The 24,599-nt window shown below is 42.6% G+C and overlaps 1 protein-coding gene across 1 annotated transcript; it reads right to left on the bottom strand.

Moving 5' to 3' along the window:
• Positions 1-1,134: 1,134 nt before the first annotated feature.
• Positions 1,135-24,521, bottom strand: TMEM169 (transmembrane protein 169). Its single transcript, XM_053598133.1, has 3 exons — positions 24,434-24,521; positions 4,311-4,708; positions 1,135-3,554 (listed from the first exon to the last, which is right to left on the bottom strand). The coding sequence occupies exons 2-3, from the start codon at positions 4,579-4,581 to the stop codon at positions 2,932-2,934; spliced, it is 894 nt and encodes a 297-aa protein (XP_053454108.1). The 5' UTR covers positions 4,582-4,708; positions 24,434-24,521; the 3' UTR covers positions 1,135-2,931.
• Between the last annotated feature and the right edge of the window lie 78 nt (positions 24,522-24,599).

Here is a 24,599-nt window from a genome sequence, read left to right as displayed (position 1 = left end):
TTGTTTTTGTTTGTTTGTTTGTTTGTTTGCAGTTTTTGGCCGGGGCTGGCTTCGAACCCACCACCTGCGGCATATGGGGCCAGTGCCCTACTCCTTTGAGCTACAGGCGCTGCCCACTACTAGTTTTTTTCAACATTGCAAAAATTAAGCCCTGGGTAGCCATTCCAGAATAACAGAATGAAATTTTTAAATCATCTGAAATTAGTCCTTTTTGGGCAGCACCTGTGGTTCAAGGAGTAGGGCGCCGGTCCCATATGTCGGAGGTGGCGGGTTCAAACCCAGCCCCAGCCAAAAAAAGAAATTAGTCCTTCTTAAGACTTAAATTCCTGCTGTACAGGAAACAATGGTTTTATTCCTCTTGGACATAAACTAAAATGTAAAGTGTTACCTCATACCAATAGACAAGATGACTTGGAAACATCAGTGTCATCACACTGAACCAATATGCTTTATTCAGCTCAGCACGTTATGGCTGCCATGCAACTAGAAAATAGAGTCCTTCTTAATTTTCACCACAAAGATCAGATAACTATGAGCTAAAAGAATTGTTCAAATATGGTATTTAATTCTTTAATTTCTCCTTTACATTTCTCTAGGTGCTGAGAGTAAAGATGAAATTGCTTTAGTTCTATGTGGTTCCATTTTCATTGGTCTAGCCCAGGCTTTTACACACCTCTGTAGAGCCCTTTTGAAATGATTTTAGTTTACGAGCCTATTTCTTAACCAGGTGATGAGCCCAACTATGCTGAAGTTCATGTGAACTTTATCTAGATATCTCCTGGGCACAGTCTCATTCTCACCCCACCTTCCATTCCACCACAGCCACCTTACCCTTGACTTACTCATGACTATTTTTTATCCTTCACCATTGGTTTTCCCAACCCTAGAAAAATATGACAAATGTGGTTTGTGGAAACATTCCACCTTAATCAAATCCCCATAAATTAGAGGTACATGGGAAGAGTTAGGACATAAAGGTTCATCTTAAGATCATTATACATGTATAGGAGAGCCACCATGCTCACCCTTTTCTTCAAGCTGTAGCATTCAAAGAAATTTTAGAGAGCTTCAAAGACAATGTGAACAAATATTAATCAGGTTTTATTTTGATTTTGACTTCATTTCAGTTGCTCATATCACTGCAAATGCACCAAAGAGCACCAAGGTTATCTTTAAAAATGCTGAGTATATATTTTTTTCTTGGCAAACTAATGATAGTTTTTTGTTTTTGTTTTTTTCTAAACAGAAGTTCTTCTGAATGGAGAGTTCAGCACCATACATGTCACCAGCTTGCTGGCGGGTTGCATGGCCAGCCCCTCTGGTTTGGTTCATAGCAATTCTTTTAACAGCTTCTTTCTGAGACATGAACAAGAAAAAAAGCACCAGATAGTCTTCAATATCTGCCGACCTCTTGGGATTCAATATTTTAAAATTGGAAGGACATTGTTAGAAGTGATTTTTTTTTTTTTTTAAATCAGAATCTATTAATCTGGATGAATCCGGTTTACACCTCCTAGTGGCCAGGAAGACCATGTTTGTTAAAGTCTAGAAATGTCTGAGTGAGTACAGCTCTGAGTGAGATTTTGCAAAACAACAGAAGACTCAGTCTGTTTTCTTTTCTGATCCCTGTCGGAAGAACATTTGGATGTAGACTTCTTTCTGAGACACAGACTTTAATCTATAGCTTAGATTGAATATCACCTCCCCCTCCCCCCGTCCCATGTCCACCACCAGGAAAAGGAGTTATGCTACTATTATCTACTTGTTCTTTCCTGTCTACTACTTCCTTCTAAAAAAAAAAAAATCTAGAACCACATGATATTACAGAAGTTTAATTCCAAAGTATGCCAGGTGCTAATACCTATGTATGTCATATACTTAGTATATATACTAGTATCTAAATATAAATCTTCTGTGAAAATTCAGGCCTAAATAAACAAGTGAATAAATAAATAAATGAAACTATATTGGCAGTCTGGAATTCTGAATGTATTTAAGTAATTATTGCAAGGCAGAGATTCTTACTTGCCTGCCATGATAGCCATTCTTCCCCTTTCTCTCCAGTTGGCATAACCCCAATGTTTAGCTGAGAAGATAGTTGCCCAGCCAAACAACTGTTTCCTAGCTTCTTTTGTTCATGAGGTCATGTGACTGTGACTGATGCCTGATCTATGACTTATACAAAGGATTAAGTAGGACTTCTGAGTAGACTCCTTAAATTAGCAGTTTGTGCTCTTCTCTGTTCCTTCCTCTGTTTTGACAGAAATATGGGTGTATAATGGCTGGGGATGTAGTCAGCACTAGGACTGAGGCTAAAGGCAATGAGGGTCACCTAGTAGAGGAATGGAAGAAGCCAAAGGCCTGAATGACTTCACAGGGTCCCAGGATGGTCTGCCTCTAGATCTCTATACAAGAAGGAAATACACTTGTATCTTGTTTAAACCACTGACATTTTAGAGGTCCAATGATATGCAACTAAACTTAACTCCAATCTTTACTTTCTGCTACAGTGAGGCAGAAATGCTTCCTCAATGTTTCACTCCATCCCTATCTATTCTCTTGGTGGACTTGGTCACTCCTGAGCCTCTTATCCTCCCTTTCTTAAGTCACACACTCCCTTGGGGTCCAGGCACCAGTAACATCTTCAGGCTTCCAAATTGATACACAATGCAGAGCGTTGTGCCTGATAAATGGTCATTTTAGGGCAGAGAACTAAGAAGAGTTTGTCCATTGGATGAACTATTTCAGCATAAATCGCTATTCTGTCCCCTGCCCTCCTGGAACCTCCAGATGGCAGAACAGATCAGTATGGGCTGGGATTTTCCAGAAGAACTGTGGTGGATAGGAAATAATTTAAGGAAAGGATCTGCTGGAATTATAAGATGATATATAGGCTACTGGGGCCAGAGAAGGAAGTAAGTTGTCGGAAGTTTAGACAGTGGAGGTTTCTACTTCCTGGATGGGGTCCTTGTTGGAGAGAGTGGCCGAGATATTGTCAGATTCAAGCAACTCCACGATGCTGTAGGGAGAACAGTCCTCCAGACCCAGCTTGCTGCAAAGCCAGCCACAGAAGCCCTTCTCCATGTCCCGGGCAGCTTGCCACCATGCTCCCCAGGACCAGGAGAGCTGGACCACAGCCGCGTAGAGACCCAGGGCAGAGGCCATGGCCACGATGAGCACTGGATAGAAGAGAACGAGGCAGGGGCAGTATGAGACCTTGTGCCAGAAGGTCCTCTCCTCATTGTACACGAGGAAGATGTTGTACCAAGTAATAGTGCCATAGTAGAAAGAGACAATGAAAGAGAGGATGAAAACCACAGGCAGGCAGACCAGCGTCCAGAGGACCACGTGGGGCCCGCGGTCGGCTCCCACCTGGCAGGCCTCTCTTCCCTCTGGCATTGCTTCCCTTGACGACTCTTTAGGCTTGGTCAATTCTTGCAGCTCCTTCTCTGTCAATGTGACGTGGATATCCACCATCTGACCCTTTTTCTTCCCACGTGTGATGGTCCCAGTTAATGTCACATAGCGGCTGTCCAAAGGCATGTTCCACACACCTGCAGGGCACAAAGGAGGGGAGAGTCAAGATGAGAAGAGTAGACAATACCTCATAGTGTTGTCCCCCTAAGGCTGTGGATGAGGATGGGAGTGTCCTTTTTTACAGTGCTGAACACTGCACTGGAGTCGGCACTTCCACTGTGGACTGAAGAGGTCTCCTTCCGGAGGGCGACCACAGGTACTGTTGCTCCCACAGTACACTCTCACTCCCCAAGACTAACTGTAGGGCAGGGTGAGCTTGTTCTCATGTTCTCTCTCTACTTTGTGGGGTGGAGAGCTCCATCTTGGAACAATCTTTGACATGAGGGGGTATGAGGAACTTTACTACAGACATCACTTTATACCAGTGATTTTCAACCAGTGTGCCACACAAGTCACATGCCCACCTGAAGCCTGCACTCCCTCAGCCTTCCCCCCTACTTCTAGGCTACATTGTACACACCAAGAGCCCTACACCATGTGTGAGGATCTCAGGTATGCCACAAAAATTTTTAAAGATCATTAATTAAATTATTTTTCAAAGATGTTCAATGCACAGTATGTATATTCTTTTTTTTTTTTTTGGATCAACATAATTTAAGTGTGCTGCCAAGTTTAACTGTAAGTTTAAGTGTATTGTGAGATTAAAAAAAAAGGTTGAAAAACAGTGCTTTATACCAATCCTAGTCTAGTTAACAAGTGCTATGAAAATGTTGGTGACACGGATCAATCGCTGTGGATAAAAACTTTAAATAAGTGGCCCTAGACAGACTCACCATCATCTACAGGATAGTCTAGGAAATCGTCCCCCTCCTCCTCTTTAGGCCGATCTCCACCTTCCAGTTCCCCAGGTTCCTCATCCATTTTCTCATTCTCCGAGCGGTAGATGATGATGGATTCTGGACGGGACTCTTTCCTCTTCTTTTTCCTGCGACCCATTGTGGATTCCCCATCCAGGGCCAGGGCAGCAGCCACAGCCTTCCTCAGAGAGCCCTGGTGGGGGCTTGGGAGCTGGGCCCGGCCTTCCACGGGTGCAGGCTCTTCCATCCCAGCTCTGACTTCTGTCTGTGCCTTATAAAGAGTACAACTTGAATGAGCAAATGCACGATCCACACATCCCAGCACTTTTTCCTGGACAGTGCATATGCAAAGCTGTCTAAAGGTTGTGTTCCACCTGAAAGAGAGCAAAGCAAAGCCACCAATAGGAAGTGAATAGGGAGAGGTGGACAGGAGCTGGGAACATGATGTCAACTTGGCAGAAGCCCTTCCATCCCTTTACTTCTCATAACACTTTATTTTGGGAGTAGGGTGGAAATGTATTACAAGAATAGACTATCAGTAAAATTTTGTTCATGTTACAATATTTTAGCCATTTACCTAAACAGAATAATATGCAGAACCCATCAATCTAGTTGGGGGATGCAAAATATAGTTGGGTGAGGAACCCTTACTGAAAGATGAGAGTTAATATTTTTTCCTCACACCATACACAGATATTCAAATGGTTGGGATCAGAAACCCTAACGTCTGGCTACTGAATCATACATTATAACTAAATTTGGGGGACATCAGGTATATATACCCTAAACAATGGGTAAATGTAACTTAAAGAAGTCATCCCAAGATGGTGCGACTTCACCAACCACATCTACCTTGCCGTTCTTTTGGTTACCCTCGGTAGAATGCCATGGCATCTTGGCTCTGGAATTGAATTCTTCGGCCCAAGCAATTCTCTTGCCTCAGCCTCCCAAGTAGCTAGGACTACAGGCACCCACCAGAATGCCTGGCTATCTTTTGGTATTGCTCTAGCTCAGGCTGGTCTCCAAATCGTGAGTTTAGGCAATCCACCTGCCTCAGCCTCCAAAGTGCTGGGATTACAGGTGTGAGCCACCACACCTGGCTCCCTTGCTATTCTTTAAAAGAAACCTCTCTCCTTCTTCTTAGCCCAAGACCTCAGAAAGTTGCTGGGATCTATTCTATCACCTGCTATAAGGACAGTGGAGAGGGTGCACTTAATTCTCTTAAGTCAGGTGCTCGGTGATATACTTGGGAATTCTATATTATTAAAGATGTCACTTCTTCCCCACAGCCTGACTTTGTCTGTTAGAATAGAGTAGGTACCATTATCTTTAAACTCTTATGCATAGAGCTTGCTGGACTACAGAACTCATTTGATTGAGGTGCCTAAGAGCACAAAGGTATATGCAGGAAGGATCAGGAAGGAGAGACTTCCCACAATAAATAATTCCAGGGCACAAGGAACTCAACTAGTAGAATACTGAGTAGGTATTGAGTGTTGACCTGAACCAGGGCTCTTCTACCAAAGTAGCCCCAACACAGAGGAGAGTAGATGTAGACACCAGACATGGTCCTCCCCAAGGTAAGATTTTCAACTTTTGGAGAGAGAGCAAGATGGCAGCCGAGTAACAGCTTCCTTGCATCTGGGCACCGTGAGTCTGGGGAGATAGGACTCCAGGCCATCTCTGGCTGGTGGGATGTGCCTATCATCACCCCTGTGAGGATACAGGGAGTCAGCGAGAGACTTCTGGACCCCAAGAGGAGGACGAAAACAGTGAAAAACCGGCAAGTGGTCACATGTGTTCAATAGGTCTAAACCCACCCACAACTGTAAGTTCAGTAGCAGCCATACCGCAAACCGGAAAGGCCTTACCTGTGAACTGTTTTGGTGTCTTTGGACTTGGCACTCAGTTGAACTGCCTTGGGGAGAGTCTTAGTGGGTGTGTGGAGAACTTTGGCTGTTGTCTAGGGCCCCAGTCTGAGCCACTGAGCCAGCCGGAGCTAATAGTGTTTGGCTATGGGCCACAGGGAGCCATTGTGAGTGATCTGCCCCGGCAAGCTCCGCCCTCAGGCTTGCAGAGCTAAAATAGGTTGGGAGCTGGTAACCCAGCACCAACTAGCCTAAGGGTGGGGTCTGAGCCGCCTTGCAGCCCTAACCCTCAGGGGCAGAGTGAGACCGGTTTTGGCACACTGGGTAAGTGGATAGCCAGTTCAGCAGTGATTCCAGAGACAAGCACTTTCCTGGGAAAGCTTCCACTCAGCAAGTCTACAAGTTCAAAGTGCCTTTTAAGTGGGCTGAAGAGAGATTTAGGGTGTCTACCTGCTGGGGTTTGAGAAATCAGCAGCCTCCAGTCATATCAGAACCGTGATTAACATCTCATACCCCAGAAGATCACGTGTTGCCCAGACAATATTCAATAACATATACATACTGCTTTGTTTTTGGTTGTGTTTTTTTGTTTGATGTTATTGATATTGTTCTGTTTCTTAATTTCAGCCTTTTCCATACAGATCTTTTTTCTTTCTCAATTTTGCTAGTTTAATTATAATTTCCCATTGCTGCTTTTTTCAATAACTAGAACTTCATTTTTGCTAGTGTTTCTACCGCTATTATTTGGTTTTTCACCCAATTTTATCCTGTAAAGTTTTTTGTTTGCTTGTTTTGGTTTGATTTATAGCATTTTTGTCTTTCCTCTCTACTTGATGGAGGTGGGGTACTGTGTCTGATCAGGTTAGCAAAGAGCTGCTGACCTCAAGGGAACCACCCAACTGGGCATACCCAGAAGGTGGGTTTTTTTTAAGGTTGTGTCAAAGTAACCTACTGTACACCTATATTGCTCTGTCTCCCTCTTACTGTGCCTCTCTTCTTTTTGTCAATATTCCTTTTACCCACCCCATCTCCTTTCTCTATTTTTTTTTTCTTTTCACTTGGTCCTCCTTTCTTTCATTGCTTTCTTGCTCTTCAACCTTCTCACCCTCTGGTCCTGTACCAAAAGGACTCATCAAACCATTAGTCCACAGGCACGAGAACTTAAAGAGCAAGAGGAAGTGAAAGGAAAATTAGGGCAAGGAAACAGATAAAAGAAATCACTCATGAGGAAGAATCAGCAGAAAACTCCAGGCAACATGAAGAACCAGTCCAGAACAACCCCGCCAAGGGACCATGAGGTAGCTACTGCAGACGATTCCACCAATAAAGAAATGTTAGGAATGACAGAAAGGGAATTTAGAATACACATGTTGAAAACAATAAAAAAATGATGGAAACAATGAAGGAAACTGCTAATAAAGTGGAAAATAATCAAAAGGAAATCCAAAAACAGAATCAATAAGAGATGAACGATATGAAGAATATAAAAAGGTTATAGTAGAGCTGAAGGAACTGAAACAGTCAATTAGGGAACTTAAAGATGCAATGGAAAGTATCAGCAACAGGTTAGACCATGCAGAAGAAAGAATTTCAGAGGTAGAAGACAAAAGTTCTTGAGATAACTCAGATAGTAAAAGAGGCAGAAAAGAAGAGAGAGAAAGCAGAACGTTCACTGTCAGAATTATGGGACTTTATGAAGCGTTCCAACATACGAGTTATAGGAATCCCAGAAGGGGAAGAAGAATGCTCCAGAGGAATATAAGCCATACTAGAGAATATTATAAAAGAAAATTTCCCAAATATCACCAAAGATTCTGACACACTGCTTTCAGAGGGATATCAGACCCCAGGTCGCCTCAACTCTAACCGAGCTTCTCCAAGACACATTGTGATGAACCTGTCCAAAGTCAAGACAAAAGAAAAGATTCTGCAAGCTGCCAGCAGTAAGTGCCAGTTGACCTACAGGGGCAAATCCATCAGAGTGACCGCAGACTTCTCTAATGAAACTTTCCAAGCAAGAAGACAATGGTCATTTACCTTTAATCTACTTAAACAGAACAATTTCCAGCCCAGAATTCTGTACCCTGCTAAGATAAGCTTAAAAATTGACAGAGAAATCAAATCATTTACAGATACACAAACATTGAGGAAATTCGCCACAACAAGACCAGTATTTCCTGTAGAGGAAATACTTCAACCTGTTCTGCACACTGACCACCACAATGGATCAGCAGCAAAGTAAGAACTCAGAAATTAAAGGACAGAACCTAACCTCCACACTGATGCAAAAGATAAAACTAAGCAATGGACCCTCACAAAATAAGATGAATAGAATACTACCACACATCGATTATCGCAATAAATGTTAATGGCTTGAATTCCCCACTGAAGAGACATAGATTGGCTGACTGGATTAAAAAACACAAGCCATCCATTTGCTGTCTGCAAGAAAAACACCTGGCTTCAAAAGACAAATTAAAGCTCCGAGTCAAGGGTTGGAAGACAATTTTTCAGGCAAATGGCATTCAGAAGAAAATAGGACTTGCAATCTTATTTTCAGATTCATGTGGATTTAAAGAACTAAAGTCAAAAAAGACAAAGATGGTCACTTGATATTGGTCAAGGGAAAAATACAACAAGAAGATGTTTCAATTTTAAATATTTATGTACCCAAATTAAATGCTCCCAGATTCTTGAAACAGACCTTAGTCAGTCTGAGCAATATGATATCTGATAATACCATCATAACAGGGGACTTTAACACTCCTCTTACAGAGCTGGACAGATCCTCTAAACAGAAATTAAACAAAGATATAAGAGATTTAAATGAGACCCTAGAACAACTGTGCTTGATAGACGCATATAGAACACTCCATCCCAAAGATAAAGAATATACATTCTTCTCATCACCCCATGGAACATTCTCCAAAATTGATCATATCCTGGGACACAAAACAAATATCAACAGAATCAAAAGAATTGAAATTTTACCTTGTATCTTCTCAGACCATAAGGCACTAAAGGTGGAACTCAACTCTAACAAAAATGCTCAACCCCACACAAAGGCGTGGAAATTAAACAATCTTCTGTTGAATAACAGATGGGTGCAGGAAGAAATAAAACAGGAAATCATTAACTTCCTTGAGCATAACAACAATGAAGACACAAGCTACTAAAACCTGTGGGATACTGCAAAAGCAGTTTTGAGAGGAAAACTCATCGCTTTAGATGCCTACATTCGAAAAACAGAAAGAGAGCTCATCAACAATCTCACAAGCCATCTTATGGAATTGGAAAAAGAAGAACAATCTAAGCCTAAACTCAGTAGAAGAAAAGCAATATCCAAAATCAAATCAGAGATCAATGAAATTGAAAACAAAAGAATCATTCAGAAAATTAATGAAACAAGGAGGTGGTTTTTTGAAAATATAAATAAAATAGATAAATCATTGGCCAGACTAATGAGAAATAGAAAAGTAAAATCTCTAGTAACCTCAATCAGAAATGATAAAGGGGAAATAACAACTGATCCCACAGAGATACAAGAGATCATCTCTGAATACTACCAGAAACTCTATGCCCAGAAATTTGACAATGTGAAGGAAATGGATCAATATTTGGAATCACACCCTCTCCCTAGACTTAGCCAGGAAGAAATAGAGCTCCCGAACAGACCAATTTCAAGCACTGAGAACAAAGAAACAATAAAAAATCTTCCAACCAAAAAAATGCCCTGGTCCAGATGGCTTCACTCCAGAATTCTATCAAACCTTCAAGGAAGAGCTTATTCCTGTACTGCAGAAATTATTCCAAAAAATTGAGGAAGAAGGATTTTTCCCCAATACATTCTATGAAGCAAACATCACCCTGATACCAAAACCAGGAAAAGACACAAACAAAAAGGAGAATTTCAGACCAATCTCACTCATGAATATAGATGCAAAAATTCTCAACAAAATCCTAGCCAATAGATTACAGCTTATCATCAAAAAAGTCATTCATCATGATCAAGTAGACTTCATCCCAGGGATGCAAGGCTGGTTTAACATACGCAAGTCCATAAACATTATCCACCATATTAACCGAGGCAAATAGAAAGATCATATGATCCTCTCAATAGATGCAGAAAAAGCATTTGATAAAATCCAGCATCCTTTTCTAATTAGAACACTGAAGAGTATAGGCATAGGTGGCACATTTCTAAAACCGATTGAAGCTATCTATGACAAACCCACAGCTAATATTTTACTGAATGGAGTAAAACTGAAAGCTTTTCCTCTTAGAATTGGAACCAGACAAGGTTGTCCTCTGTCACCTTTACTATTCAACATAGTGCTGGAAGTTCTAGCCAGTACAATTCGGCAAGACAAGGAAATAAAGGGAATCCAAATGGGAGCAGAGGAAGTCAAACTCTCCCTCTTTGCTGATGACGTGATCTTATACTTAGAGAACCCCAAAGACTCAACCACAAGACTCCATCAAAAAATACAGTAATGATTCGGGATATAAAATCAATGTCCACAAGTCAGTAGCCTTTGTATACACCAATAACAGTCAAGATGAGAAGCTAATTAAGGACACAACTCCCTTCACCATAGTCAAAGAAAATGAAATACCTAGGAATATACCTAATGAAGGAGGTGAAGGACCTCTATAAAGAAAATTATGAAATCCTCAGAAAGGAAATAGCAGAGGATACTAACAAATGGAAGAACATACCATGCTCATGGACAGGAAGAATCAACATTGTTAAAATGTCTATACTTCCCAAAGCAATCTACCTATTCAATGCCATTCCTATCAAAATACCAACATCATACTTTCAAGATTTGGAGAAAATGATTCTGCGTTTTGTATGGAACCAGAAAAAACCCCGTATAGCTAAAGCAGTTCTTAGTAATAAAAATAAAGCTGGGGGCATCAGCATACCAGATTTTAGTCTGTACTACAAAGCCATAGTGCTCAAGACAGCATGGTACTGGCACAAAAACAGAGACATAGACACTTGGAATCGAATTGAAAACCAAGAAATGAAACTAACATCTTACAACCACCTAATCTTTGATAAAGCAAACAAGAACATACCTTGGGGGAAAGACTCCCTATTCAATAAATGGTGTTGGGAGAACTGGATGTCTACATGTAAAAGACTGAAACTGGACCCACACCTTTCCCCACTCACAAAAATTGATTCAAGATGGATAAAGGACTGAAATTTAAGGCATGAAACAATAAAAATCCTCCAAGAAAGCATAGGAAAAACACTGGAAGATATTGGCCTGGGGAAAGACTTTATGAAGAAGACTGCCATGGCAATTGCAACAACAACGAAAATAAACAAATGGGACTTCATTAAACTGAAAAGCTTCTGTACAGCTAAGGAGACAATAACCAAAGCAAGGAGACAACCTACACAATGGGAAAGGATATTTGCATATTTTCAATCAGACAAAAGCTTGATAAATAGGATCTATAGAGAACTCAAATTAATCCACATGAAAAAAGCCAACAATCCCATATATCAATGGGCAAGGGACATGAATAGAACCTTCTCTAAAGATGACAGACAAATGGGTAACAAACACATGAAAAAATGTTCATCATCTCTATATATTAGAGATATGCAAATCAAAACAACCCTGAGATATCATCTAACCCCAGTGAGAATGGCCCACATCACAAAATCTCAAAACTGCACATGCTGGCGTGGATGTGGAGAGTAGGGAACACTTTTACACTGCTGGTGGGACTGCAAACTAGTACAACTTTTCTGGAAGGAAGTATGGAGAAACCTCAAAGCACTCAAACTAGACCTCCCATTTGATCCTGCAATCCCATTACTGGGCATCTACCCAGGAGGAAAGAAATCCTTTTATCACAAGGACACTTGTACTAGACTGTTTATTGCAGCTCAATTTACAATCGCCAAAATGTGGAAACAGCCTAAATGCCCACCAACCCAGGAATGGATTAACAAGCTGTGGTATATGTATACCATGGAATACTATTCAGCTATTAAAAAAAAATGGAGACTTTACATCCTTCGTATTAACCTGGATGGACGTGGAAGACATTATTCTTAGTAAAGCATCACAAGAATGGAGAAGCATGAATCCTATGTACTCCAATTTTGATATGAGGACAATTAATGACAATTAAGGTTATGGGGGGGGAAACAGAAAGAGGGAAGGAGGGAGGTGGGTGGGTCCTTGGTGTGTGTCACACTTTATGGGGGCAAGACATGATTGCAAGAGGGACTTTACCTAACAATTGCAATCAGTGTAACCTGGCTAATTGTACCCTCAATGAATCCCCAACAATAAAAAAAAAAAAAGATTTTCAACTTTTGCTGTTAAAAAGCATATATGAATTTTGAATTCTATTCTTTAAGTATTTATGTCTAATGTAAAACTGTTTTCCCTGGTCCAAGTCCTCCAGTAAAGTTGTCACTCAGAAATCCACATTATGGTAATTCTATGATGGGATGACAGGTAAACAAATCATACCTGCCTGAAGCATATAATATCACAGCTTTAGAGACTGCCCTAATGCATAATTCCTTCCTTCCTTTCTTTTTCATTTATTTATTTATTTTTTAGAGACAAAGTCTCACTTCATCGCTCTTGGTAGAGTGCTGTGGCATCACAGCTCACAGCAACCTTCAACTCCTGGGCTTAGGCGATTCTTTTGCCTCAGCCTCCCGAGTAGCTGGGACTACAGGTGTCTGCCAGAATGCCTGGATATTTTTTGTTGCAGTTTGGCCGGGCCAGGTTTGAACCTGCCACCCTTGGTATATGGGGCCAGAACCCTACCCACTGAGCCACAGGTGCTGCCCTATTTTATTTTTTTTGAGAAAGAGTCTCACTCTGTCACCCCAGGTAGACTTCCTGGAGTCCTAGCTCACAGCAACCTCAAATTCTTGAACTCAGGTGATCCTCTTGTTTTTGCCTCCCAAGGAACTGTTGACTATGGGCACCTACCACAATGCTCAGTTAGTTTTTTCTATTTTAAGTAGAGATGGTGTCTCACTCTTGCTCAGGCTGGTCTTCAACTCCTAAGCTCAGGCAGTCCACCAGCCTCAGCCTCCCAGAGTGCTAGGGTTACAGCACTGTGGGCTGGGAAGTCCAAGATGAAGGTGTTAGCAAGTTGAGTGTCTGGTAAGGGCCTGCTTGCTGGTTCACATATGATGCCTTTTCACTCTGTCTTCAGACAGTAGAAGAGACTAGCTAGCTCTTTAGGTTCTTGTTTACAAGGGAACTAATTCCATTCATGAAGATGCCACTCCCATGACCTAAGGTCTCACTTCATACCATCACTGTAGGGGTTAGGATTTCAACATATGGATTTTGGGAGAACCCTGACATTTGGACCATAGCACTCAGCAAAGATGGTTTTGGAACCCAATCCACCCATCAGTGCCTTGTTTCTGAGTCAGGTAAGTGAGTCTCTCCCTTATTGGCTGATATTCGAAAGAGTATGGATCGACTTGCAGCCAATGAGGGGCTGGCACTGATGAGGTGGCTTTCAGAAATGTGTTCACTTTGGCAGTTGCTGATTGAACACGTTTAAACTAGTTCTGGCGACTATTTCTTATCACAATTACAAATAAACAGTGTTTTCCTAAATTTTGAATACTTTTTTATTCTCAGTTTGCTGTGAGGCTGGAATGAAACCTGATGTGTCTCATTATAAGTATATGAGTTATCTGTTACTGTGTAACAAATTACTCCAGAATTAGAAGTTTAAAACAACAAATACTTATTATCTCACACAGTTATGTGTGTTAGGAAACCAGGAATGCCTTATCTGGGTGAATTTGGAGGGCCAAAGACTTCTTTTTGGTTATATAGTTTTACACACACACACACACACACACATACTCAATATAATTTAAAAAAAAAAAAATACCATTACTCTCCCGTAACTAGTTTCTGTGAAACAGAGATGTGAGAGTGCCTGAGCTGGTTCTGTTCCAAGGTCGCTAGAAATGTCAGCTAGAGCTGCAGTCATCCGAAAGCTTGAATGGGGCTAGAGGGTCTACTTCCAAAAGGTTCACTCACAGGGTGCTGACTGGGGTCCTTTGCACGTGGCCTCTCCATGCACTGAGTGTCCTCACCACAGTGGCTGGCTTCCCCCAGAAATGATCTGAAAGCAGGCATTCACCCTGACCACTCCAGCTCTACCCTTGATCCCACCTCTTCCTCATCCTTGCTTTTTACCCTTTCCAGTAGCTACAACTTCTCCCTTCCACTGGCTCCTTCCTCTTTCCTGCAGACACACTCAGAGTTTCCTATCTGGAAAAAAATTATTTTGTCACTTACTCTCTATCGATTATCCCATTTCTCTCCTTTCACAACCAAGCTTCTCTATAAGAGAGTTACAGCTACTCATTACCAGTCATCCCCTTGATTTTCTGTCCTTCCTCTTTTTTTTTTTTTTGAGACATGTTCTCATTTAGTCACCCGTGGTAGAGTGGTGTCATAGCTCACAGCAACCTCAAACTCTTGGGCTCAAGTGATCCTCTTGCCTCAGTTTTTCATTTTTAGTAGAGATGGGGTCTTGTTCTTCCTCAGCTGGTCTTGAACTTGTGAGCTCAAGCAATCCACCTGCCTCAGCCTCCCAGAGTGCCTCCCACAGGCCTGAGCCACTGTGCCTGACCTTTTCCTCCTTTTGCTATTTTTTTCTCCTCAATCCCATGCCCTGTCCACATACACACACACAGGTCACTTGGAAAGGTGAGAAATAGGTCAGGACATTAACATTTATCAAGCCTTCTGTGCCAGGCTGTAAACTTTTTATATATGTTACCTTATTTGCATGTCTTGGCAAGCATGACAGGTAGGTTTTCTTTTCCTCACTTGGCACATTAGGCTCATTTGTGTTAAATAAACCAGGGAGAAAACTTGGAGAGAGACTTGCATAAGTCTAAAGCTTGGGATTTTCCTGTCACAATTTAGAAGTCTTGGTAGCTGCAATGGACAGCTGGTGTTTTTTGTTTGTTTTTGTGTGTTTGTTCATCATTGTTGTCCAGAACCCTACTCCTCCTTCATTTGATGACAGGGCCACTCATTTCTGTGAGGAACACATCTTGAATGTCCCTGGAGTGACCACAATGACCACTTCATAATTATTCTCCTTTTCTGCAGGGAGAATGGGGACCAAAGAAGGCAAGGAAAAACACCCTCAGAAAAGGAGAAAAACAGAAAAATAAGCTGAGCAAGGCGGAATAAAAACAGTTTAGCTACCTTACTTTTAAACTAACAGTTAAATTACTTGTCTGAGAAGTTTCTGCTTTTACTGGAAGCCTGGCCTGTAAGGGATACAGCTTGCAAACACCCCTACTGAGTCTGTAAAGCACTCGTAAGAACAATGGCCATAGCAGAAGCTGCAGTGCAAGGCCCTGGAAGGAACATTAACCAGGCTGTCCCCTGCCCAGTCAACAGTCAAAGCAAATATCCCTTGTGGGGATTTGTATAATAGTCAGGGCAGAGATCGAGGGAACAGCTTGAGCCCTGATATATGGGCAGGAGGGCTTATAGCCTAACCACAGGGATGGAAATGCCTCCAGGTGAAGACAGGGGAAAATTCCTCTTTTCCACCAATTCTTCAGAGGAGAACTGACACCACCATATCTGCTCCACAGAGAAAGTAGAGCGGTCTACCTTCCCCCAAGTAATCTGTGTATGTGGCCACAGACAGGAGGCCACCTCCACACAAGGCTCAGGTTCCAGATTTCTCAAGGCTGCCTGGATCCTTAAAGTTAATGATTATGGATAAAATAAGAACTAACATGCTGGGCGGCACCTGTGGCTCAAGGAGTAGGGCGCCGGTCCCATATGCCAGAGGTGGTGGGTTCAAACCTAGCCCTGGCCAAAATCCAAAAAAAAAAAAAAAAAAAAGAACTAACATGCTTATTCAGAGACACTGCTGACATTTTTACTCCCTTCCTCAGTTTACCTTCTAGGCTAAATGAGAAAATAGCCTTCAATAAAAGCTGGGTGGAACAAGCACTCAGGGCCACTTGCTGAAGCCCCATGAGTTAGGGGTGGTCCCTTGGGTCCCACCTTTGAAAAGTCGATTGTGTGTGTCCTGCCAATTTTAACTTTATTTTTCCTCAGTCGATTGGTGCTGGTGCCACAGGTCTTAAAGGACCCTGCCCTGGGGTGGGACGCTGCTACATGTCCACACCAGCACTTTCTATCCTGCTAATTTCCAAGTCTTTCTGAAACCTTCCCTTGCCTCTTTTGACTTTCTACTTTCATTCTCTCATCACCTCTGAAACCCTCCTTCTGTCTTTTTTGCTCTATTCTCCAAACCATAATGCCAATGTTTTTGAGACTCAGTTCTCAATTCATTGTCCTCTTTCCTCAACAGAACATTGTTTCTCCTGTACAAATGCACAGCCTTTCTGCCCACAGCTAGAGGATCATGTCTACACCAAGAACATCCTAATCTAGATCTCAAGAATGTATTGCCGATAGTCTAGTTGATTATTTGCTTATTGAATCATCATTTCTGGCTGAGCACATTCAAACCAAACTCATCTTTATTACCAGCAGAAAACCTCTCGGTGTTACCAAGAGGAAAGGAGAAGAAGGAAAGGAAAAGAGAAAGAAGGAAACGCCATAAGGTTTATGGAGTGCCTGTTTTCATAACATAGAACATTTACTGATTGTATAATTTGTTAGGGGGGTTATAATTTGCATTAAGTGATTATACATTCCATGCATTACTTAATTACATACTCAAATAAATAAATATTTATTTGTTTGTTTATTCATTTATTTATTTAGAGATGGGGGGTCTCACTACATTGCTCAGACTGTTAACTTGATAGGATAGAGAAAACACCTATTCAGAAATATGATATAGGCTTGGTGCCCATAGCACAGTGAGTATGGTGCCAGCCACATACAATGAGGCTGGCGGGTTCGAGCATAGTCTGGGTCTGCTAAACACAACGGCAACTGCAACCAAAAAATAGTTGGGCATTGTGGCGGGCGCCTGTAGTCTCAGCTACTTGGGAGGCTGAGGCAAGAGAACTGCTTAAGCCTAAGAGTTGGAGGTTGCTGTGAGCGATGACACCATAGCAACTCTACCAAAGGTGACATAGTGAGACTCTGTCTCAAAAATAAAAATAAAAAATAATAAAAAAAGAAATATGATATAAACAACTGCAAAGAGAGGAGGGCTTAATTCTCTTCCTCATTTTTATATACTTTATTATGCTACGTATTAATCTGAGAAGGGGTTTCTGAACATCTGTCCTTCCTTTTGGATTCCTTGAGAGAGAGGGTAAACAATTTTTTTAAACTCGGTTTCTAAGGCTTTAATCAATTAAATGAAGAGACAGGACTTTGTTATTTTCTCTGGAAGTTAGGCTTTGCCTATCCTCTACCTCCACCTCAGTCTAAAGATTAGATGGCCTAACATTAACAAATGTGACACTGAAGCGTGTTCACCTCAATCAACCATTAGCTTTGGACTCCTGTCCTGGGGGGAGATAAGGTTTTAAAGAACACGTTTAGACTTAGGAACTCATGCTTAGCACACTGGTTTTAAGTCACTCTTTAACAAAATTCTCCAGATAATTCTTTTAAAATTTTTTTCCCCTCTTTTTCTTGAGACAGAGTCTCACTCTGTCACCCTGAGTAGAGTGCAGGGGCATCATCGTAGCTCACAGCCACTTCAAACTCTTGGGCTCAAACGATCCTCCTGCCTCAGCCTCCTGAGTAGCTGAAACTATAGGCAACCACCATGACGCTAAGGCTAGTTTTTCTATTTTAGTAGAGACGGGGTCTTGCTCTTGTTCAGGCTGGTCTTGAACTCCTGAGCTGAAGCAATCCATTCACGTCAGCCTTCCAGAGTGCTAGGATTACAGGCATAAGCCATTGCTCCCATCCACTCCAGATATTTCTTAATTTAATCCATCAACTTTCCCTTTACTGCCACCACTATGGTCTAAGAGGCCATCATCTCTTACCTATGGTTCTAAACAATGCTCCCTATCTTCTGGCTTCCACTCTTGCTGCCTTCCAATCAATTATCCACCCAGCAGTGAGAAAAGTCTTTTGGAAACATAAAGAAAATCATGCATTTTCTGCTTAAAACCCTCCTGTGACTTCCCACTTTTATATAGTGAAATCCAAATTCTCCATGTGGCCTAAGGACCTGCAGAATCTGGCCCCTCCCTGCCCTCCCATCTCTCCCACCTCCCTCACACCTCCTGCCTCCAATCACACACTGGCTGCCTACATATCCCTCCAGAGCACCCAACACTTTCTCACTCGAGACCTTCTAACGTGCTGTCTGCCTGCTCCACCTTTCCCCTTCACCTGTCACCTCCTTTGTTTCCCCAAGTCCCTGTCCAAATGTCTCCTCCTCCAGAGCTTCACACCCAAGCTAAACGACTCCCTGCCTTGCTTCTCATTATTCTTTATCACAACAGCCTGTTTCCCGTATAAGACTTGAGACATTTGTAATTAATATTTTTAATTTTTATTTTCTTGAGATGGCATCTTGCTCTGTCTGCTGGGCTAGAATGCAGTGGTGTCATCATAACTCACAGCAACTTCAAATCCCTGGGCTCAAGCAATCCTCTTGCCTCATCCTCTAGAATAGCTGGGAACATAGGCACTCTGAACCTTGCTTGGCTAATTCCTTAAATTTTTTTTGTAGAGATGGGGTCTCTCTATGTTGCTCAGGCTCCTTTCAAACTCCTGGCCCCAAGCAATCCTCCCACCTCAGCTTCCCAAAGTGCTAGGATTGCAGGTGTGAGCCACAATGCCAAGCCTGTAATTAGTATTTATTTGTTCTTTTACTTGTTCATTGTGTATCTCTTCTACTGGACTGTAAAATATATGCTCTATGAAGTGATACCATACAAGTAGGCCAATATAGTAGGTATTCAATAATTTTTTTAAGTGACTCAGTGAAGTGATAGCAATTAAGGACTAACCTGATTTTGTCAAGGACTGAGACTGAAGAGCGGTTTAATAAAGATACATTAGTAAGCTCCTTTATATACATAGTTATGGCACAACTGCCATATGTCTGTTTTCTCCTTGTTAATAAGGAAAGTTTCAACTGGTTACATGGTTTCTCTGGTAAAGATAACATTTCCCAGCTCCCCTTGCAGCCAGGGTGAGCATGTGACTGGTCTCTGGCCAGTGGGATGTGAGCAGATGTGATGTGTACAACTTCTCTGTCTGGTCCCCTCCTTCCTCTTGTCACCTTCTCTATGGCTGGAACATGGGTTGGACAAGCCATCTGCAGTGCACGCAGACAAGGGTAACCCCCTGGGGACAGCAGAAGAGTAAAAGCCAGTCTAGTAGTCAAAAACCCTCTGCCTATGGACTACAATATGAGAGAAAAAAATAAATATCTTTTTTAAATCCTTGATTATTTTAATCTCTTAAGGCAGCCACACAGAAATCCCAACTAATATATTGGGATTATCGAGGGTTATTTTATATCACAGCCCCTCTGCTATGTTCCAATTTGTCAGCCTGGGGCATACGCGGACCTTGATATGTATTTGGGAGTTAGGGCATAAAATGGCCTCATCCCTGATAATGGATGGTTCAAGACATTTTGAATCTCCTGGATGGAATAGGGATTCTGAAACACAGCTGTTACTGGCTCAAGCTCAGAACAGTATATGATCCCATTCTGTATTTGTAAAGACATGGCCAACAATGTACACAAAGCAAGTCATGTTAAAAGAAACCAATGGTTCTTAGGCATTCAGTAAAAATCCAAGACTAATAATACCCCAAAATAAGCATACCTGCCCAGCTATCACATCCCTGTAGGGATGAGTCATCCATGGGGAATCTGGTTATTCCTCCCCACTGGCCAGTTCTCATCCAATCACTCAACCAGTCACTACCTCCCAGATGACCATGGGAGCAGACCTGATGCACTGCCTTCTCTAAATCCACCCAGATACTGAGCAGAATTTTTGGACTTGGTAAGTGGAGAAGCCAGGAAGCTTGGAAGCCTCTGCTCTTATGTTCATTGTAGGGAAGCAAGTAACATATATAGATAAAGTATGGCTGGAATAAGCCGATGAAGGGCACTGACACCAAGCTTTAGCAATTAGACACAATAAGGAGTGGTGGGGACTATGGCAAACACAAGAGCTCCATCTCATCTAAATATAGTAGAACCTCTATACATTGACTACCTAAGGGACTGTAACAAACTGGTCAACATAAGGAACTAGGTTTATGTAGTGACACGTACATGTGGTGAATGTCTGGTCTATGAAAACTGGATCAACTTCAGAAGGTGGTCAGTGTGGGTGGTTCTATGGTAGAAAGCTACTATTGTCTTCCCTTCCACCCACCAGGCCAATTCCTTTAAGCAAAAGGAAGCCAGGCCCCAAATGGGATTAGATATCTGAAAATTTCTAATTTTAATTGTTAAGATTAGTCCAAATTTAAATATATTACTATGTGGACAAACAAGGAAAACAAAACACAATGGGCAGCTTGGTGCCCGTAGCACAGTGGTTAGGGCGCTGGCCACATACATCAAGGCTGGCAGGTTAGAACCCGGCCCGGGCCAGCTAAACAACAATGACAACCTCAACAAAGAAATAACCAGGCCTTGTGTTGGGTGCCTGTAGTCCCAGCTACTTGGGAGGTTGAAGCAAGAGAATCGCTTAAGCCCAAGAGTCTGAGGTTGCTGTGAGCTGTGACACCACAGTACTCTACCAAGGGCAACATAGTGAGACTCTGTCTCAAAAAAATAAAAAAATGAAAAACACAATGGGCTATATTTTGTCACCTTTGGTTGACAAAGTTTCTAAATCAGAGTGTGCCTACTCCATTAGCTGAAGAACATTAGGATCTGGCATTTTGTACCTTTACCATACTGAGCCTAAACTACTGTCACTGCGAGGGTGGAGTATTATCATTTCTAAGTTAATTTACTACTATTTCTACCACCAGTATAGTGAACTGTGCTTTTTCCCCAGACCTGCTGTTCTTTCAACCCTTCTGTGATTTATGTATTGGTCACTCAAAGGGAGACCTGTCTAGGTTGGCCAGACTCCCCCAGTTACATCTTGGTTTACCCCATTAAATTTACCACCAACTAGGAAATAAAATGTTTACCATTTTACCACTGAAAATTATCATTTTCCCCTCTCATAAGATGGAAAGGAATTTGGCTCAGACCAATGTCAAGTGATTAGAACTACAACAGAACTCTAGAAACTTCCAGCCTCTACCCAGTTGCTGAGAATTGGCCATGAGCAGAGTCAGGCTGTAGCCTGTTTCTTAGCAATCTTGTGAGAAGCATTTTTCTCACCCTTGCCTAACCTATGTGGTTCCTGAAAGGCTCACACTGAGGCAGGTTAATTATTTAGGTAGCATCCATCTCCAGAGGAAATATAGCTCCTGGTAGCCAGGCTAGTTGGTTACAAGGAGCTTGAGCATCTTCTTCTTGACAAAATCGTGAGACCATATCTTTGATGCCTGATATTTTGTTTGCTTACTGTCCCACCTCTGGTGGCCCACAAACCCCTTCCACCTCCACTCTCACTCCCAACATACCTACTACATGCCAGAATACAAACCACAAGGGCGGGGGACCTGTTTTGTTCACTGCACTGTATCTCCCACCTGGCATGTGGCAGGTGCTCAGTAAATGCTGGCTGGATGTCGTGAACTGGTTAAGAGCCTCATTCATGTGAACTGGCTCAGGAATGATCTTGCTTCAAGCTTAGGGAGGCACCAGACACCTCACTGCCAATCCCTCAGCATTGAGATTCTAAGAGTTTTCTAAATGTTGAGAATCCCATCAGCCCTTGTCTGTCTGAGCCAGCAGCTGCTTTGCAGAGGGAAGAAAATAAAGTTGCCAGGCAGATGGGGGTGGGGTAGGGGTGGGTGACGGGTAAGCAGCAAGGACATCTCAGAAGACAGAGGGCAGGAGTCATTGCTGATGATGTATGATGCGGGGGGTGTGGAAGGAACACAGCCACAGCGATGCCTTTTTCCCCAGGACAAAAGGGGCAGTGATGCAAGCACAGGGAAAGGCAGCATTTGATTCAGCCAAAGGAGTGGTCAACACAGTATGGCGTGGTTGCCCAGGGAAGGGATGCCTCCTCTAGAGGCCAGAATTCAAATCTGAAAACAGACAGCCTGTGTGCAGCAGAACTACTACTAAGGCCTTTGGGGGGTATTCAGTCTTTCATACACTAACTGAGGTGAAAGACAGAGGCAAAGAGACCACACAGCCTTATTTTTAATAAAAGATGCCTTGAAGCATGTGGTAGAACCACATCTCTCGTAGGTTCTATTTGGATTGTGGAAAAGAGCTTTCTGATTACTCATCCTACAATTTCCTTAAAGCTGAGGAATGGCCCTTGTCATCCTCAGTGGGCATAACTGGGTCTCAGCTCCTAGTCACCTTTTCACTGCAAGACATCGGAGAACTCCTCTCAGTCTGCTCAGGAGGCACACAGAGGCTCCGGTACAGCCAGGCCCCCACCGAAACCCACCCGCCGGCACAAATCTGAGAGTCTAGGGGTCCAGAGCAGGTTATGAATCATGTTAAATTAGATTTTTTTTTTTTATAAAATCATCTTTAAAAGAAGCTTAAAGTGTCCCCACTCCTAAGAAAGAAAGTCTAGAATTTTCTGGAATAAGTTATCCCTCAGAACTGAGTCAATATTTCTTTTCCTGTTTAACAGAAAATACTATGTCATTGGGATCAAACCACCAGAAATTATATTTTTCTGTGACAATATTTTGAATTTTCCTATTTGAATTTACTTTGTTGAAAAGGAAGTGATAGCATTGTAAGCTTTTTTTTTTTTTTTTTTGCAGTTTTTGGCGGGAGCTGGGTTTGAACCCGCCACCTCCGGCATATGGGATCGGCACCCTACCCCTTTGAGCCACAGGAGCCGCTCATTGTAAGTTTTTAATTTTTTTTTTTTTCTTTGCAGGGGCCAGGTTTGAACCTGCCACCTCCGGTATATGGGACCAATGCTTTACTCCTTGAACCACAGGCACCGCCCAGCATCGTAAGTTTTAAAAATGTAGCAATAAATACATAACTGACTTAAGTCAGTAAACCAGCTAACAAAAAGGAGCCAGAAGAGATTGCTTCCTTTCTTTAATGAGTGTAGATTGGCGTTTATAAGCAACACAGATGGAAGGGTTTCTAGATGGAGGTCAGAGAAGGGGAAAGGAGGGACGGGGGAGGGCAGTTGTCAGCCTTGCCTGTGGGTGGGATCTGGTGGAGGAAGTGATGTCTGATTTCACTCTCAACCAGACCCATTTCCAATTCACTTTGTGAATCCAAGGTGGTAGACCCAACAAAGGAATAATGGCATTTGTCTTCATTTACATTATTTTAATACCCTGCAAGGAATAATACAACACTCTGACAATAAGCTCAGAAATAGCATTTGGCTGCATAGATAGGACCACTACACCTGACACATTCCACCAAATTCTTAAGGTAAAGTCTCAGTAGTCCAGTACAAGTGTAATCTCACTCTGGTGGGTTGACAGCGTAAAGCAGCATGAAAAATAAGGAATAGAGCTGAATAACAAATCACCAATACTGGGCACCAAAACACGGATGAGACATTTCCCCCATCCTCAGTAGGCTTGCCCTCCTGCATAACGAATGAAGTAGACGACAGGATCTCAAAAACACACGCCTATGGACGTGTCTTGCCGGAAGCCAGCATCCTTTAATCAAAGATCCTCTTTTGGACTGTTTTGTAGCCCATTGAAGTGACTCAGATCTCAAATCCGGTAAAGGTTGTTCACTCCTTTAGAGATGGTGGAGGTGGAGGTGGGCCCAAGTTTATTTTTTAAATCCTCTGTGGTTCTATGAATAACCGCGACTGTGGCTCCTCTTCCCCCTCGCTCCCTCCCAGAGTATGAAAGGGTGTGGAATCCTGACTTCTTCCCCTCAGCTAAGCTTCCCCTTCTCCCCTTCTTAGCCAGCGGCACTCAGCTGATGATGGAGCTCCAGCATCACCCGACACCCGGCGCGGGCGCGCGCGGCGAGGGCGCGGCGCTGCAGCCTTTCTTTTTCCAGATGCACTGGAGATTTAATTTTAATTAAAAACCACGAGAGCGGTAGCACTGAGGATTGAATTTTCAAAACAGAGCACACCGCGCTTTCTTCTTCTTTTTTTTGCATTTCCCTTTTTCCCTCTCAATGGCATCGAAATAAAAAAAGAAGGAAAACGAGGAGTCTCACCTACACGTGCCAGGGGACGAACGCAGCGGAGGATGCAGACTGCCAGGGAGCAGCCTGGGGAGAGCTGTCCTGCCCCTGGAGGCTGCGGAGCTGCGGCGTCTGTGGGCGGGACCAGGGCGGGACTGGGGCGGGGCCAAGGCGTGCGGGGCGGGGCGAAGGTGGGGCC

The sequence above is a fragment of the Nycticebus coucang genome, chromosome 7 (assembly GCF_027406575.1).
Source record: "Nycticebus coucang isolate mNycCou1 chromosome 7, mNycCou1.pri, whole genome shotgun sequence".
Classification (NCBI taxonomy): Eukaryota; Metazoa; Chordata; class Mammalia; order Primates; family Lorisidae; genus Nycticebus; species Nycticebus coucang.
This window is presented reverse-complemented; position numbering and strand designations above follow the sequence as displayed.